Raw genomic sequence first — 16,371 nt, 5'->3', positions numbered from 1 at the left:
ACCTCTGTTCTATGAAAAATAATAAAACCTAAATTATTTGGCCAACATTTGGGATATTTGTTAACACAACGGGTAAAGAGAATTGGCTTAAGTTCCTTCCCTCCTCACATTCAGTGAATCCACTTCACTCCTTCAGTAAATGATGTGGCTTCCAGTTGTGAGCCCTGCTGCCACACTGGGCACATCCCTGAGCTTCTAGGGCAGCCAACTGGAGATGCCACATGTTGTCCCTGGACGCCATCACTGTGGCCCAGGGGCAAAGGCTGTCACACCCACTTAGGCAATGCTGCACTTCTTATCACTGGTTATTGGAAAATGTGCCTTCATTTTCAGAATAGTGGTGTGTGCATTTCTGATTATGTAGCAAACCCTTTGATATTTGACTTAGATACTAAAAACATTTGGGTGTGGAAGTTTTGCACTCGTAGATACATTTAAAAGCATGGACTTGGTAATTTAACTAGAAGTTTTCTATAAAGTACACCTTGTTACATTTCTGTGAAAGGCTCTTTACCAGTGCAGAAGCAACATGGGTCAAGGGTGGAAACAACTGTTCTCTAAATAGTCTGATGTTAACTGTCAATGTGGGTCTGAGGGCAATAAAGAATATCGTGAAAAGTCTCTCATTTGTTTGGTGGATCTTGTATTGCCTCATGAAGGAGAGGAGTTGAGTTTGAAACCTTTCCATAGAAAGCAGATATTCTCAATTATTCCCCAGGAGACCTCTTAAAACACAATCACAGCAGAACCCCGTCAGGAACACCAAAGGTGTGGGATGAAAATGGCGGCCTGGCAAAGGCATTCCTGTTGAGATTTATGTTAACTTCTGTCCACTCGGCCTTGGGCAGTTAGCAAAGGTGGCAGAATGTCACTACCAACTAGTGATGCCAAACACTGGTCTCCTTCTATGTAGAATGTAGGGTGGAGAAGTGAAAACTTACCATTTGTGCTGGAGAAAGCTAGAGAAAGGGTTAGTTCTGATCTAGTCTCTCCTGTTGCTTCAATTACACCAAATGGAACAGAACCCATCATCCCATCTCTTTCAGCTGTACTTTGGCTGCCATGACCCTTACAATTGTCCCCCTATCAAAAGGGTAGTCCATTGACCTTCCCTATTGACCTACCAAAATTGGTGGAAAAGCACCCAATACACTGAAGTTTCCTAAAACACCAGCTCTGCTAGTGGGAAGCCTAGGGGAAATGTTATTGGAATTCTCAGAGTGTTTTAACTCCTACAGAAACACTGGCACCAAGTGAGAGGTCATACTGCCACTTTGCACATCACCAGGGGCAGCCCCAGTGTACACAGCCCCTCACACGGACTCCCAAGAATGAGTTTATACAAAGGCTTTCAGTTTTATTTATTTTTTTAACAAACATACATGGGACACAGTAAAGGTTACTAACCGAACGAGATCTAATGCACAGGTTCTCTGTGGCTTTGACATACTCAACTTCTAAATGATCTCCAGCTAGCTAGTTAGGAATGTACACATCGGTACTAAATTTGATTACTTTTTGCATATATCAAATAAACACAATTACTTTTTTGGAGTATTTTTCATTCAGATTGATTGAAAGTTTTGCACTACCTCAAAAAAAGTTGAGGTTATAGTGTTATTAATATTAGTGCCAGACATCTGGGGCCCCCAAGCAACTCAGAACTAACATATAAATTTCTTAAGTCATTTCCCTACCTAAGGTAAAATGCAATACTCAATATATGGGCTCTCTGAGGCAATTTTGTTGTTGTTGTTTTCTTATCCCAGTATCTTAATGCTTAACTTTTCCAGAAATGCCCTGGATTTTCTCATGCTATTGACAAGAGAATCAGCTCCTTTTCAGTGACGTAATGAGGACAACAAAAATGCCACCTATGGGCTTCCCTGGTGGCGCAGTGGTTGAGAGTCCACCTGCCGATGCAGGGGACACGGGTTCGTGCCCCGGTCCGGGAAGATCCCACATGCCGCAGAGCGGCTGGGCCCGTGAGCCGTGGCCGCTGAGCCTGCGCGTCTGGAGCCTGTGCTCAGCAACGGGAGAGGCCACAACAGTGAGAGGCCCGCATACCGCAAAAAAAAAAAAAAAAAAAAAGCCACCGATGAGCATCTCCTTACAAATAGGATTTATCTCATCAGTAACAAAAATTAAGAAAGACATTGGTCGGTACATGATCACCCAGGACCCACAGAAATCTTCCTTAATAAAGAGGAACTGGCATCATATAACAAAGAGGAGTCCCTTTCTCTTTGAAAAGTTATTCATGTATTAAGACTACTCTTTTAGTCTTTATCCAGGCAAAATTCCCACTGAACCTAAAAACTTCAGGGGGTTCTGATGTAAGGCTTACCCAAGAAAAAATCCTTTTAAAGGTTGCTTTTTTTTTTTTTAAACAAAGAACTCAATACATCAACTATATGCTTATGACAGCTCTACAAATTTGTATATTCTTCACCCATTTGTACTGCATGAAGAATCACTGGGGATGACTGTGTACAAAAATACCTTCTAAGTAATTGCTTCTTAAGGTAAACAGTGATACAGGGTCAACATGTGTTGAAAAGGAAGAGTACAGTATGGCTATATTTCTTTGAAGAAAGCACAAGCTGCCAGATCACAAGTAAACTGCTCTAATAGTCATGGTCAGGGTCAGCTTTTGGGAATCCATGAGGCTGCTGATGACCCCAGCTGCTCATCTGTGACAACGCAGGGAGTTGTTGACTTGGTGCTTTCTGATGCAGATTCAAACTCAACATAGGATCACAGTGCTGCCTTGCAAACCTCTCCTAATTCAATAGAAACTCCCCATTACATTGGAAAGGTGAAATGAGCCAGGGGTCTGTCCTCTGCTTCTCCCTCGTGGGTTCTTTTCTTGGTTGGTCTGGGGCACAGGCTCCTGGAATACGTTGGCTGGCTTTTCTGTGATTTGGAGAAATGCCAAACAATCACGTAATTTGGCTAACTTGGCTTTTAGATGTGCTTAAGACTGCAGGGACAAATGACAGAAGAGAAGCAGGGGTCCCCTTGGGGGATGTACGCCCACAGAACTTGCTCATTCTCACCAGGATACTCCAGACGCTGTCAAGTGTATGTCTCAGGACAGTTTGGAGTCAGACCCACACATCTGAGACCAGCCTTGGACAAGCCCTTTGGGGGGATTTGGGCTTTCAAAACCTGCTTAACTTGAGACTTCATGTCAGTCTGAGGAGACTGGGACCAGTGCGTCCACCTAGTACCCAGCCATATCCTCATACCTGGTGCTTCAGTCAGAACATACCTGTACTTCCTGTTACGTTAACAGTATCACGTACTGCGACTTATGCATGTACCAATGGCAGACGTATGAAACGCAAGTGCTCTGTAACACAGAAATGACGAATATACAGCATCTATCCTGTGCAGAGTGTAGTGTAAAGTTACCAAACATCATCCTGATGTTCTGGGAGACACACTGTACACTGTGGTCCACGACCTTCCCTCTCTAGGCACAGCAGACAGTGGTCGGTGGGATTCAAGGTAAGGCACTGATGACATCGGCAGCTTGGTACATTTGGAAGAGCCTGGAGCCTAAATGGAAAAGGCATGCTGTCTACACTGAAATGGGTTGGCAATTCCTTGGGTTCCCTCCTTAAGAGACGTCCACAAAAGGCAGGCTGTTGGCAGAATAGGTTTCCTGAGTCCTAGCTCTGGAACAGCCGCCGTGGGTGAGGCGTGCAATCAATAAGAATGTGGCTGCAGGGTTAGCTGCTGCTCGTTCCATGGAGATGCAAGGACCCCACGTTCCTGGAGCCCGCCGTCCTCACTTGCAGAGGATCCCATTCTGCAGGGTTTTGTTTCTGTCTGTTATGCAGGGCGAGGCAGCTGTTTGGGGGAGGTCTTCCTTGCTCTTTGGGGAGGGGCTGCTGTTGTTGCTGCCGCTGGATTTGCTTCTGCTTGGGTCGAGAGCAGGCTGGATGGGTGAGGAGAGGGCACCCTGGCCCCTGACCAGGCAGGTGCAGACCAGCCGGAAGAAGGCCCGCCGCATCTCCTTGCTGGCCAGAGTGTAGATGACCGGGTTCATGGCGGAGTTGAGCACGGCCAGCACAATGAACCACTGGGCCTTGAACAGGATGGCACACTCCTTCACCTTGCAGGCCACATCCACGAGGAAGAGGATGAAGAGTGGGGACCAGCAGGCGATGAAGACGCTCACCACGATCACCACGGTCCGCAGCAGGGCCATGGACCGCTCTGAGTTGTGAGGGCTGGCCACCCTGCGGCTGCTGGACTTCACCAGGAAGTAGATGCGTGTGTACAGGATCACGATGGTCACCAGGATGGCCGTGAAGATGCTGACGCAGAACGCGATGTACTTCTTGGAGTAGAGGGGCAGGATGGTGGAGCAGTCAGGGAGGTTGTGCAGGCAGTTCCAGCCCAGGATGGGTAAGGCGCCCAGCGAGAACGCGATCAGCCAGCACATCCCGATCAGGAGAAAGACGCGGTGCTTCTTGTTGGCATCGTAAGGTCTCATTTTGATCATGGTCAAGTGCCGCTCGATAGCAATGGCCAGTAGGCTACAGGTGGACGCCCCGAGGGCCACGAACATGCTGCCTTCCCGTAGGAACCAGACCGTCAGAGACAGGCTCAGGGTCCTCTTGCCTGACATCAGAATGTTGACCTTGTAGGCTATGCCGGCCAGCAGGTCGCAGAGAGCCAGGTTGCCAATGAAAAAGTACATGCGGTTGTGAAATTTATTGTTTTTCCAGATGGCGATCAAAACCATCAGGTTCTCCAAGACAATGAAGCTGCAGATGATCAAGAAAACAATGGTGGTGAGCGTGCTGCCCTCGGGGGCGTCCTTCAGCCTGTCCTTCAGCTTGCCTACATAGCTGTAATGTTTGTGCAGGGTCTCGTTGGAGGTGTAGGGTCTGGGGTGCAGCGTGAGAACCGTCGCCATCACTTGGAACTCACGATCGGTTAGCTCCAGAATCCACCAGAGGGCGCCCTGGGAACGTCCATTTCCCGGGCAAAGAAAGCCTGCGGCTCAGGCTGCAATAGTGATCCAAGCCAGACACCGGCTAGGGTGTTGAGAATGGGCTCCTGAAAAAAGATAAAAGGAGGGGGCGCCCAGTGATAAAGTAACAGCACCTAAGATCAACGGCAACAATAAAGTTGGGTAAAGGCACTAAAAATGTTGAAGCATTTGGACGGCTGATCTGCATGGGCCCAGAGGGGGCCTTTAACACAGGTCAAGATCCTAAGTGACCATGGAGACAGAGGGAGCAGTTCTGTGTCTGCAGTTGCTCAGGAGGGAAATTCAGTGCATGAGCTCCTCCATCATTCAGTCACGTCACCATCACACACACACCCAAGTAATACTTCCATCTGGAAATCTCTTTTTTTTTTTTTTAAGATGTTAGGGGTAGGAGTTTATTAATTAATTAATTTATTTTTTTCATGTTGGGTCTTCGTTTCTGTGCGAGGGCTTTCTCTAGTTGTGGCAAGCGGTGGCCACTCTTCATCGCGGTGCACGGGCCTCAAGGCACTTAGGAACGCTAACCAGTTCATACTCATCTACTGCACAGGAGGTGGTAAACCCTTATTCCCAGTTACTGAGAGAGAAACAGTATTATGCCAGGTCCAAAAAATAGAATAGAATCTGGAATAATGCCCGTCCGATTTCTGAAACGTCCTTGGTGGGTTTTGGCGCAACATTGTGGGAAGTACTCACACTTCCTGGATGGGATCCCCGGGTAGCAGGGCCAGGGCCAGAAATTGAGTCTAGACGGCCCCCAGGTCTGCCCAGCGGAGAGCTCAGAAACCGACCACCTGGCCACCAAAGGAAGAAGAGCACAGGCCACGCACGGCCCACATGGCCACCCCCTAGCAAGCAGCTGAGCATGGAGCCAGGGGAGGAAGAAATACAAACCTGTAAAAGTGGAATCAACAGCTTTTGAGACTAAAGGAAGAAAAGAGAGGACAACTAACTGGATTTTCGAGTTTGGCTTAAAATTCAGAGTTTAGCTCTAACTGTCTAAACTGCCAAAAGTAAATCGGTGTGTGTGAACTGAAAGAAACCAACCTGGGAGCACTAGTGAGAGGGTGGGGCGGAAAACCCAAGAGCCAGACTTCCGATGGTCCTTCCCCACTGGACTTTGGATGTACCCCAACCCACCTGTGGCTTTATCCATCAGCCTCCTGTGATGTCCTCAGTGAAGCAGACCCAGCTACCAAAGCAGAAATGGATTTCACTAAGCTCACTTATTCTAAATTAAAATTATTTGAGTATTTAAATATATAATTAAGATCAAACGAGGTTAATTTACAACAACCGACTGTGTGAAGATTTTTCTTTACCTTTTTTTTTTTTTTTTTTTTTGTGGTACGCGGGCCTCTCACTGTTGTGGCCTCTCCCGTTGTGGAGCACAGGCTCCGGACACGCAGGCTTATTGGCCATGGCTCACAGGCCCAGCCGCTCCGCGGCACGTGGGATCCTCCCGGACTGGGGCACAAACCTGTATCTCCTGCATCGGCAGGCAGATTCTCAACCACTGCGCCACCAGGGAAGCCCGCACACCACTTTTTAAAACAAATTGCAAGCTGTCTTTTTAAGAGTAGAAGTAGGTGCAGCAGCTGACACTCTCAGAGCACTTTCCCTGGAGCCCCTTATTTAATCCCCATGCTGACACCGTGAAGATCTGTCGTAGGAAACCAGGCACAGGAGAACTTAGTCGCCTGGTTATCTTCCCACCACTTGCCACCCCAGAGCACAACCCCGGAGAGGGTATTCCTCATCCCCACACAGATGCACTGCCACTGCACCACGTGTGACCTCATTCATGGAAAAGGCGTGGCACAAAGATAGGGAAGAGGAACACATGTGCCGCTCCACCAAGAGCCACAAAGCAGCAGCATCCTGAGAGCGGCTATTTCCCCGACGGCAATGGGGTCACATGGCTGGCCCGAGGGCCCTACATACGCAACATCCCCCATGCCAGACCCCTGCTGCCACATCCAAGTGGCCGCCCCTCTGTCCATGACACCATCATGTCGGGTTTGCCTCAGATGCCTCTGAGACAACTGCTTTCCCATCAGGGGTTTCTCTCCCAGGACCTGATATTGGCAAGCATAACAAGAGGATTTATAATGGTAACTGACTCAGCACCAGAGCAGTCTGAATGATAAAAAACATACTAACAGGACTAAAAGGACAGGAACATGAATTGTACAGGAATTCCCACTCACACTGGGGTGAAAGGGCTCTAGGCATCTGCAACTGAAAGGCTTTTGAAACCAGGGTGTGTCCAAAGTTTGTCTCCTGTGCCTTAGTTTCCCCCATTACTCCACGGCATTTGAATACCTCTTGGACAGTCTCCACCCCTCCGACTAGGTTATATAGTATGGATAGCAGGGAAGTGAGTCCCTTTAAAACTGATGGATCTGGACTTCTCTTGGAAATAAAGGGCAGAGGAAATACACCACAGGCTTTGCAGACTCACATCAGCTTTTTTATCCCCTGAATATGTAGAGTTTTGATAAAATTGAGTAGAGGAAACAGAAGGGAACAATAAAAACTGATAACCAGAAAGAAAATAACCAAAACAAAAATTGTCTAAGATGTGCCAGAAACCCATCCAAACCATGAATCTTGAAGGTGAACATATTTTCCCGTTAATTCTTGATTTATAGTTTCCCTTAATTAAATATTTATCGCTCAAGGAGCACATTTTTTCAGAACGTCTTTTGTTAAATGTGAATCTCCGCATTTTGCGTAACTGGAAGATATCCATCTCTCTTTGGAATCTAAAAGCTTATTTTCTTTGGATTATCAACATTAGAAAGTAGACCCCATCTGAGAGTTAAGTGCTGGGCGAAAGATCAGATTGATTTTGGATGCATCTGAACACCACTGTGCATAGTCCGACCATCTCACAGACGAGTTCGGGCCTCCATCCCGAGGGGCGCAGCACAGACTCCGAGTTTGCCGGAAGAACGCTCTGCCCCTCCCAGGTCCTGCTCATGGCGAGGTGGGGCATCGGCCCTCCCTGGCTCATCCATCCTGCTGCTGCTGGTCACTGCAGGGGTGCTGGGCACTGCGGGCACCAGGGCTCCTGGGAGACCAACCTATCCTATCCCTCACGGCCTCTTCTAGTCACTGACCACTCCCAGATAGTAACATTCTCTGGACGTCTCGTCCCCTAGGGTAATTTAGCCTGTGTCTGACCTTCATATAAATGGAGCCATATGATATACAGTGTGCCTGGCATCGTCCTCTCAATGTGATGCTCCTGTGAGCCACGCGTGGAGATGCCGGTAATTCCTTCCCATTGCTTCCACCATGTGGATGGATGCAACAGCCTCCATTCATTCCTGGTTGTGGACATTGAGTGGTTTCCAAGTGTTGTTGTCCTTAGCAGTGGTGCTAGGATGGGTTGAGGATGTCGTTGTGGCGAGCACGTGCCTGTGTTTCCAAGGAGTACCGTGGATTTCCTAGCATTGATGTCTAGGTTGGGCTTTGAAGGGAGGGTCCCTGCAGAGGCTTATGGGTCTTAGCCCCTGGTCCTGCAAGTGGTATTTGTGGGGAGCTGGAGAAGTCCACATAGAGGGTGAGCGTTACACACTACAAATGCTCACGTTTTGTTTTATTTTAAAAGATAGGTGTCTGGGGCTGTTAATGACCAGCATCTGCCTTTCCATTGTAAAAGGTTGATCACTGCTTAATTTCCACCAGAATACTTAAAAATACAGCCTGATGCTGAGAAGTGTGGCTGGGTGCTGGCTAGTCGTGTACACATTCCGAAAGCCAGGCATGTTATAGAAGATACTCAGGACAGAGATGCTCCTGCTTATGGACAGTGGTCTTCCAACAAACCCAGATTCCGACACAGTTGTGCCTTGCTTATGTCCACAGGCAGAGTTCTCACTCTCAAACTGTGCTCATGTGGCCCAGACCCCCACAGACCCGTCCCCTGAAGTACACTGCCCACACCTGAGCTTCCCTTACATCTACTCAACAGAGACCTGTTACACCTAAGAGTTTTCACTTCAACCTCATTCAGTTGGGGTCTTCAAGTCTACCTCAAGGCATTTCAACACCAAGCCTTTTTCTTTTTGCAGAGAAGGAATACGACACTTTCTGTAAGGTGGTTCAGAGGTGTGTCACCCCACACCTCTTCCCTCCATTCCAAGTTGGAGCATCTGCGGGGAGGAGTGAGCCCGGCAGGGGCCGATGGATTCCAGATGTGCTTTCTGTGCTAGTGATTCACTTTCTCTACACATGTCAATTTGAAAAATAAACAAACTGTAAAAAGAAGGAAAAGGAAAAAAACAAAGGGAAATATTTCCACAATCTGGGGTCTGTCTCTTTCTCTCTGTAATGGCCAAAAAAACCCCCAAACGAACAAACAAAAAAGCGCACGCACACACACAATAAGATAGTGAGAAATTTATTTCTCCTGGTCGGATGCAGGGCACTGTATTTTTAAAGGCACGTTCTCCCAGTTCATCCCCCAAACTGAATTAAAACATGAAGCATTTGCCAACAAGCCAAATTTCTTGGAAAGCAAGGGGTTTTTTTTGTTTTTTTTTTTGTTTAGAAGAATTTAGGAAGGAAATAATGAGTTGGCCATTTCATGGCCCCAGAAAAATTCCTTTGCTAATGAGTATTTCCCCTCACTCTGAGCTTCTTAGGTGACCTCACTCTGCTTTCAGAGATAGTTCATAGCAAGAGGCTTCACACACTCAGTCTTGCACGCCTGCGAGTTGCTCTGTGACCATTAGTGGAGCTCCCAGTGAGAAAACGGCTGTTACAGATGAACCACGTCAGGATTCCACACCTTCCCCTTTCTTCTCTGGAGTGTGGAAGTGAGTTGGTCCCTGATCAGGATTCCTGCTTTTCAGTGGCTTCTCCACAGCTCTTTCTCCCGGTAAACAAAGCTTGGATGATAACACAGATCTGGGGGCAGTCCAGGGAGCCCCAGGAATGCAGGTTGTACCCAGGACCTGGTGCAGCTCGAGCATCTGCCTCCGTGCACACACTCCTGGGCATCCTGGCTCGTCGATCGGAGGGCAACTGCTTTAGATGCAAAAGGTCTTTACCTTCATTGGTTTTCAACCAGCCTTGTCAAACTTTCTCTTCTGTGCTTGTTCTAAGGAAGGGCACGGGACTGAATTCCTACCAAGACTGCCACAGGACAAATGAAAGTGTGTGGAAATGAGCTCCTCCAGGCATATGCAAATAAGAGGTGTTCTGCCCAGGAAGTCCTAACTGGGGGGTCCCTGTCATCCTTTCCCACAGCAGTGCTCTTACTCGGTGATACTGCACATGTACCCCATGTTGCACATTGCAGGTACCATGTCTGATCCCCACTACAGCATCTGCCTTCCAAATGTACATAGGAGGAAACTGAGTCCGGAGGGTTGGGTGTGCGGGCTCAGTGTCCTTTGTAGCACAGCTTGGAAGAGGCTGCGCTGGGCCGGATGCCTGTGTCATTGGATTCCAGCGCACCACGTTAGGGATAAGCTCTTCCGGAGGCTGTCACCTTTCCATGTGTTCCTCACCTAGATAGTGACAAGAGTGTCACCACCATGCTTGGAACTGATAGCAAAATGCTGGAATGCTAATGTGAGGGCTTGACTGAAATATATGGAAAACTCTGACCCCGAGGAAATGGAGCGGCATCTTCAAGGCCAAAGAGCCTAGTCAACTGACTCAGGTCTCTCACTCCAGCTCACGGTGCTGATGGGACGTTAGAGCCACCCAATCCGTACCACACTCTCCTTGGAACAACCTTGTCACTGATTTACCTGACTGGCCTATTGCCTGGCCTCTTATAGATGCAGCTGTAATTCCTCAAAAATTGAATGAAAACAAAAGAGAAGAAAAGGCAATTTTATGCTTAGTAACTGTAACAACACTTAAAAGTATTATTAACTAAAACTAGACAGGATTCCACTCAGTATATCATATTATCTCCAAAAGTTCATGGAATATCTCTTAAGGCAAGTAATTAATTTTACAGAAAATGTACGGCAAAGGAATAATATGAAATGGCTCCGAAACTGCTAAGAAAGGAATCACGAAGCCAAATGCGAGGAAACAGAAAGGCTCGTGTAGCCCACAGCACAGCAGTCCTGGCTAACTGGCCAACGTAACAGATTGCCTGAGGCTGCCTTGCCAGCTGTGGCAGCACCAGAGTCATAGTCCCAAGTCCTGGCAGAAAAAAAGGGTTTCTCCAATTGGGCAACCCCAAATGTTTCAAGATTATGGTATGCTCAAATCCCCATGTCTTTGCAACAAAAATATATGTATACACTGTAGGTCCTGAAACATTTTTAGGAGGTGGAAGAGATACCGTGGAATCAAATTAGTGTCATTATTTCCAAACAAAGAAAAATCAGTTAGTAAATTTTGAGAAATAAATTCATTAGGCCAATAGGTAAGGCTCCTTGTACAGGAAATGGGAGTTTCAGTATCCACATATGGTAGAAAATTAGAAGACTCATGCCTTTAATGAAATGCACAAATGTAAAGAGGAAAGCAGCATTTTCAGAGATGAAAACTGGTCGAGGAAGCATTTTGTCTATATCTTAAGGGCTGACTTTGTGTTTCAGATCTCTGGTGTCAGGCAACAAGAGCGCCTGGACTAGCAGGCCCTAAGTGAATGTTTGCTGACTGAGAACATCCAGTGTATGGTTCTCCTCCCGCAACAAAATTATTCATACTGGCACTGAGCTCTGCATCAATTGAGAACTTGTACAGATGTGGATAATTCCACAACTCCTTAAGTACTACACACACACACACCACACCATACCACACTCCACACACATATACACACCAGAACCACCACGTACACCAGCAACAGGCTTGGCCATCCCTTGTTACTCATATACCCACAGACCATAATCCTGCCCTCGTACTTCCTAGGAATTACGTTTTTGTTAACCATGCCAGCAAGATTTTCATCAATGAAGAAATAAATGTTGAAAAGATATATTAGGAACATGTGATTATATACAAGGTCTGCAACTTCTAACTCCAGACTTGAAAAAGATGCCTAATTGTGGAAGTACCCAGAGCTCCAGAAGAGCCAGACTCAGTTCATGCTGCTACCTTTCTTCATTTTCAAAGTAAAGCATGTTCACTTTAAAAATCCAACAAGAAGTCCCTCTCTTACCTCTAAATACAAAAACACCACAAAGTAATATGTCCTTGGGAGTGTCTAATGTCAGGAAGAGAGAGAACGTAAGAAGGAGAGGGATCAAGAGAGAGGGAGAGAGAACCATTTGGAGACTGGAGGGTTAAAAGTGGCAAAGTTAGCACTCTCCTGCACCAGGTCAAAGAAGGACCTTCCCCAGCTTTATCTGTTAGGAATGTAACATACTGATCTTCCCTGGGAACCTCATTATTGCACGATAGGAACTTTTTCTTCCAGCCCCCTGATTCTGACAGCCCTGACTGCCTTGTTTGAGACATAGAAGGAAAACTGGAATTTCGTGGCGAATAAAATTAAACAGAATAATTTCCCCAAGAGAACAAGCACATGTACACACGCTTCCAGAGTCCCAGGTCCTCATCCTGGGCGGGAGCCCAACTTTTTAATTGTTCCAGGAAAGCGACTGACGGAACGTCTCTGTGAAGAGTCACTACTCTTTCCTTGGCATTTAAATGCTCCAATTGTACTTAAAAAGGGACCATCCCCTCCCCCACCCCGCCTCAGCTTCAGTCACCAGAATGGCTGACCTGTGTGGAGGGGGTGATGCTGATGTAATGTGCTCGCCCACCCAGGTCACCGTCGCGCCGAGGACTGGCTGGAAATTTGTGAGAAAAGTGGACCCGGCTGCCCCCACCCACCCCGGTGCCCCGGGCCTTCGGCTGTGCCGTCTCACCTCCTTCTGGGAAGGGCACTTGGGCCACCGGCATCCTGACACCCCTTCCTCCGCTCAGATGCGAGCTGGGCTGGGACGCCGGGATAGTCCTGGGGCTCGGGAGTGGGGGCACGTTCCCGGGCCGGAGAGTCTCGCTCGGGTTCGTCCTGCCACCGCGCTTGGCGCCGGGTTCCTGTCGCGTGTCTCCCAGACCAGATTCTTCAGCCTCTGTCCCCGCCAGCCGGGCGCAAACTTTTCCAGCGGCCCGCTGGGGCGGGGCCCGAGCTCCGCCTCCCCGCCCGGCCGCCCCACGCCCACATCCCGGGCCCCACCTCCACCTCCCCGAGCCCCAGCCCCCTACTCACGCCCCCCACGCCCCCTCCTCCCCTGACCTCATACCCCACCTCCCCGCACCCTGCTCCATACCCCGGCCTCCTGGCATCTCCCCGCCCACCCGTCTACCCTTTGCCCCCTCCCCCATCTCCCAGTCCTCTGCCCTCACTTCTTTGTCCCCCACCACCTTCATACCCCTTCCCTCAGCGCCGCGCCCCTATCTCCGCGTCTCTCCTTCCCCGCCCCCCGCCCCAGCATCCCCCGCACTCCGCGCCCGCAATTGCCCCCAAACCCCTGTGTCCTGCTCCCGGACTCCCGCCCCCGAACTCCTGCTCCGGTCTTCCTGCCTCCCTTGCCTGCCCCCACAGTCGAGGCCCTCTCTGGTGGGTCCTAGACATTCTCCCATGGCCTCCCGCCTCCCTTCGCAGTCCCCCTGGGCTTCGCTTGCCCCTCCGCCTCTGCCCCAGAACGGCCTTCAGATCCTGCGCTCCTCCTGAGCTCCCGGCTGCCGACCCAGGGGCTCAGGACCCAGCCGGCAGATCCAAACCGGGTCCGGGGTTGGACTTGGGCAGGGCGCACTGAGGGCGAGGGTTTGGCAGATTACTGTTATCATCATCATCATTAGCATAATTGTCGCGATCATGATCATTTTGGGTTGGAACTGACTGACCCCCAACTTGAGGGGTAACAACATCTGGCAACATTTTGGTTTGGACCCTGCGCCTTCCACCTCCCTCGTGCTCTGGGCCTCCAGCGCAGAGGCTGTTCCCCGGGGGCACACACGCTCCGTATCCCCGGACCCGCCCTGGGCACAAGAGCTCGTGGATTTTCCGTGGCACACCTCAGGGATTCACTCCTTTTGTGTGGATAAATGAGATAATCTATGCGAAGAGCTTCCGAAAGAAGAATTCCGAGGGAGGGGACTACCAAATCTATTGGACACGGAAAGTGAAGGTCCTGAGTAAGTGAACACAGCAACCGACCCTGGAAGCTTCTAGCGAGGGAGAAAGAAAGAGAACGGGGGAGGAGGAAATGGAGAGAGGCAAGAAAAAGGAACCAGAAGGCCTGCTATCCAAAGCAAGGCTGTGCATTCCTGGGCAGACCAGACAGGCACTGCAGGGGTCCCTGAAGCAAGTTGGGGAATCTTGGGGAAAGTCTCCCTCAGTTACCTGTCTTGTGATTTGCCCTCTTGCCTCCAGAGGAAGAGCCCCAAGCATCCTTCCCCTAGAGCTGGGAGCAAATGCTTATTAGGGGTGGGATTGAGCCCTGAGAGGAAGCACAGACAACAGAGTGCAAGTTGCCAGTGCTTTTGCTGGCCTTCTCAGTTGTTCCCTGCTGAGGAACCCCAGCCCTGGAGAAAAAGCGGGGTGGGGGGCTGGGCGGTACTGCAGAGCTCTGGCTGACCTCTGGGGCTCAGTGGAGGGCTGGTGCTGCCCTGTCCTTGTTTCCACTTAATCTACTGTACTCTGCCTGCACTGCTGTGAGACCTCTCCAGTATGGTAGCCTCCAAACTGGCTCAGGGTGTCTTGCGCAAGCTCTGAGAAGCCATTTCTGACCCAAATTATAAGGGGACCCTTATAATTAAGGTTCCTTAATCTTTCCACTCCTACAGCACCAAGTCAGTAAAAGGAGAGGAGAGACTGCATCTTCAGCCACTCACCGTGGCCAGGGTAACCAGACAGCGTACTGGCCACTGTGCTTACACCTGACCAAAACAGTCAGTTAGTTCATCAACAAATCTGTTCATTTAGTTGCGTCACACTACGAAAAATGCACTACTAAGTTACTGGCTGAAGTTTGTTTTGATTGGTGCCCATGTCTTCATTCACTGGACAAAGTCTGAAATCCAGACATTACTAGGGCAACCTTGAGGTCTAGTGGTGCCTCCAAAAGCAGCCTCAGGACCTGGACTCCAGAAGGCTGAAAAACAGTGGGACTCTTTACTGTAAATGTCCCAAGGGAGACCAGAGGATTCCTGAAACTCCTCTTTTGGTAAAGACTCCTTTTTCCCAAAGATTCCCCACCCTGAGCAGCTCTCTCCAAACACAGTCCTCTGGCTGGCCTACTGTGCACCCCTGCTTGCTCCCCAGTCCATGGGCCCTAGAGCTCAGTCACTGGGCCCTGACTGGAGTGCCCTCTGTGCCCTCACACAACCTCTAGAAATCATATTCTCTCATAACTTCTCTGGAGAGAACCAGCTCTCCCTGAGTCTGTTGAATAAAAATCTCCCCCTCTGCAGCGACAGCTCTTTACAGAGGAATGGTGGCTCATAAATGTAGAAGGAATGGGAGAATTAGGAAGTTCCCATTGTTCACCTCTCGCTGAAATAATTGAGTTGAACCAGGTGAATTCATGCACAGCACGGTGAAAGTGTGGGGAATTGGTGAAGCACACAATGCTAACTGGAAAAGGAAGAACATTCTCTGTTTTTAATGGAGACATCTGGCTGTCAGGGGCTCAAGGAGGGATCAAACTTAGCATCTTTCATACTGGATCAACGTGATATTATGGGATCCAGAATCCAGCACACATCACCAATGCTGTCCTCTTGCTAAAAATGCTAAAATTCAGTCAGAGGTCAAGCCTGTGACCTTCACTTCCAGTTTACGGGAAAGAAGGGCTTAAACAGCAGAGTAAATGACGCCAGGGAGAAACGATCAGACACGTCCAGAGAGCAGGGCGTTCTGTATCAGTTGGCGTGGTCTCCTCAAAAAAGTCAGTGTCGGAGAAAGAATGGGAATGGTTGTAGTACAAAAACAGCTAAAAAGAAGTGACATTCATAACAAACATGGACCCTGATCAACTCCTGGGTCAACTAACCAGCATTAAAGAATTTGGGGGACGTTTCAACATGATGGTGTATTGAATGATATTGTAGAATTATTGTTCGTGTTATTAGGTGTGATAATAGCACACTACTTGTCTAGAATGACCTTATTTTTAGGAGATGCCTGCTGAACTATTGAAGAGTGGAATGTCTTGATACCTTAAACTTGTTTTTAAATAATTCAGCAAAAACAGTATGCACACATAAAGCTGATATGACGAAATGTTAGCGGTTATGGGATTTCAGGGGTGGACAGGGGGAGTTGTACAATGGGCTCCCCTTCTCTATGTGCTTGAAATTTTCCCATAGTAAAAAGTTGGCGAAAAATAAAATGTCAGGTAATAAATAATTTAAAAAATTTGTCC

The 16,371-nt window shown here is 48.7% G+C and overlaps 1 protein-coding gene across 1 annotated transcript; it reads right to left on the bottom strand.

The window, feature by feature from the left end:
• Positions 1–1,332: 1,332 nt before the first annotated feature.
• On the bottom strand, positions 1,333–13,074 carry S1PR3 (sphingosine-1-phosphate receptor 3). Its single transcript, XM_082843553.1, has 2 exons — positions 12,868–13,074; positions 1,333–5,076 (listed from the first exon to the last, which is right to left on the bottom strand). The coding sequence occupies exon 2, from the start codon at positions 4,931–4,933 to the stop codon at positions 3,797–3,799; it is 1,137 nt and encodes a 378-aa protein (XP_082699679.1). The 5' UTR covers positions 4,934–5,076; positions 12,868–13,074; the 3' UTR covers positions 1,333–3,796.
• Positions 13,075–16,371: the final 3,297 nt, after the last annotated feature.

This window comes from Leucopleurus acutus (genome assembly GCF_964270905.1).
Source record: "Leucopleurus acutus genome assembly, chromosome: 7".
Classification (NCBI taxonomy): domain Eukaryota; kingdom Metazoa; phylum Chordata; class Mammalia; order Artiodactyla; family Delphinidae; genus Leucopleurus; species Leucopleurus acutus.
This window is presented reverse-complemented; position numbering and strand designations above follow the sequence as displayed.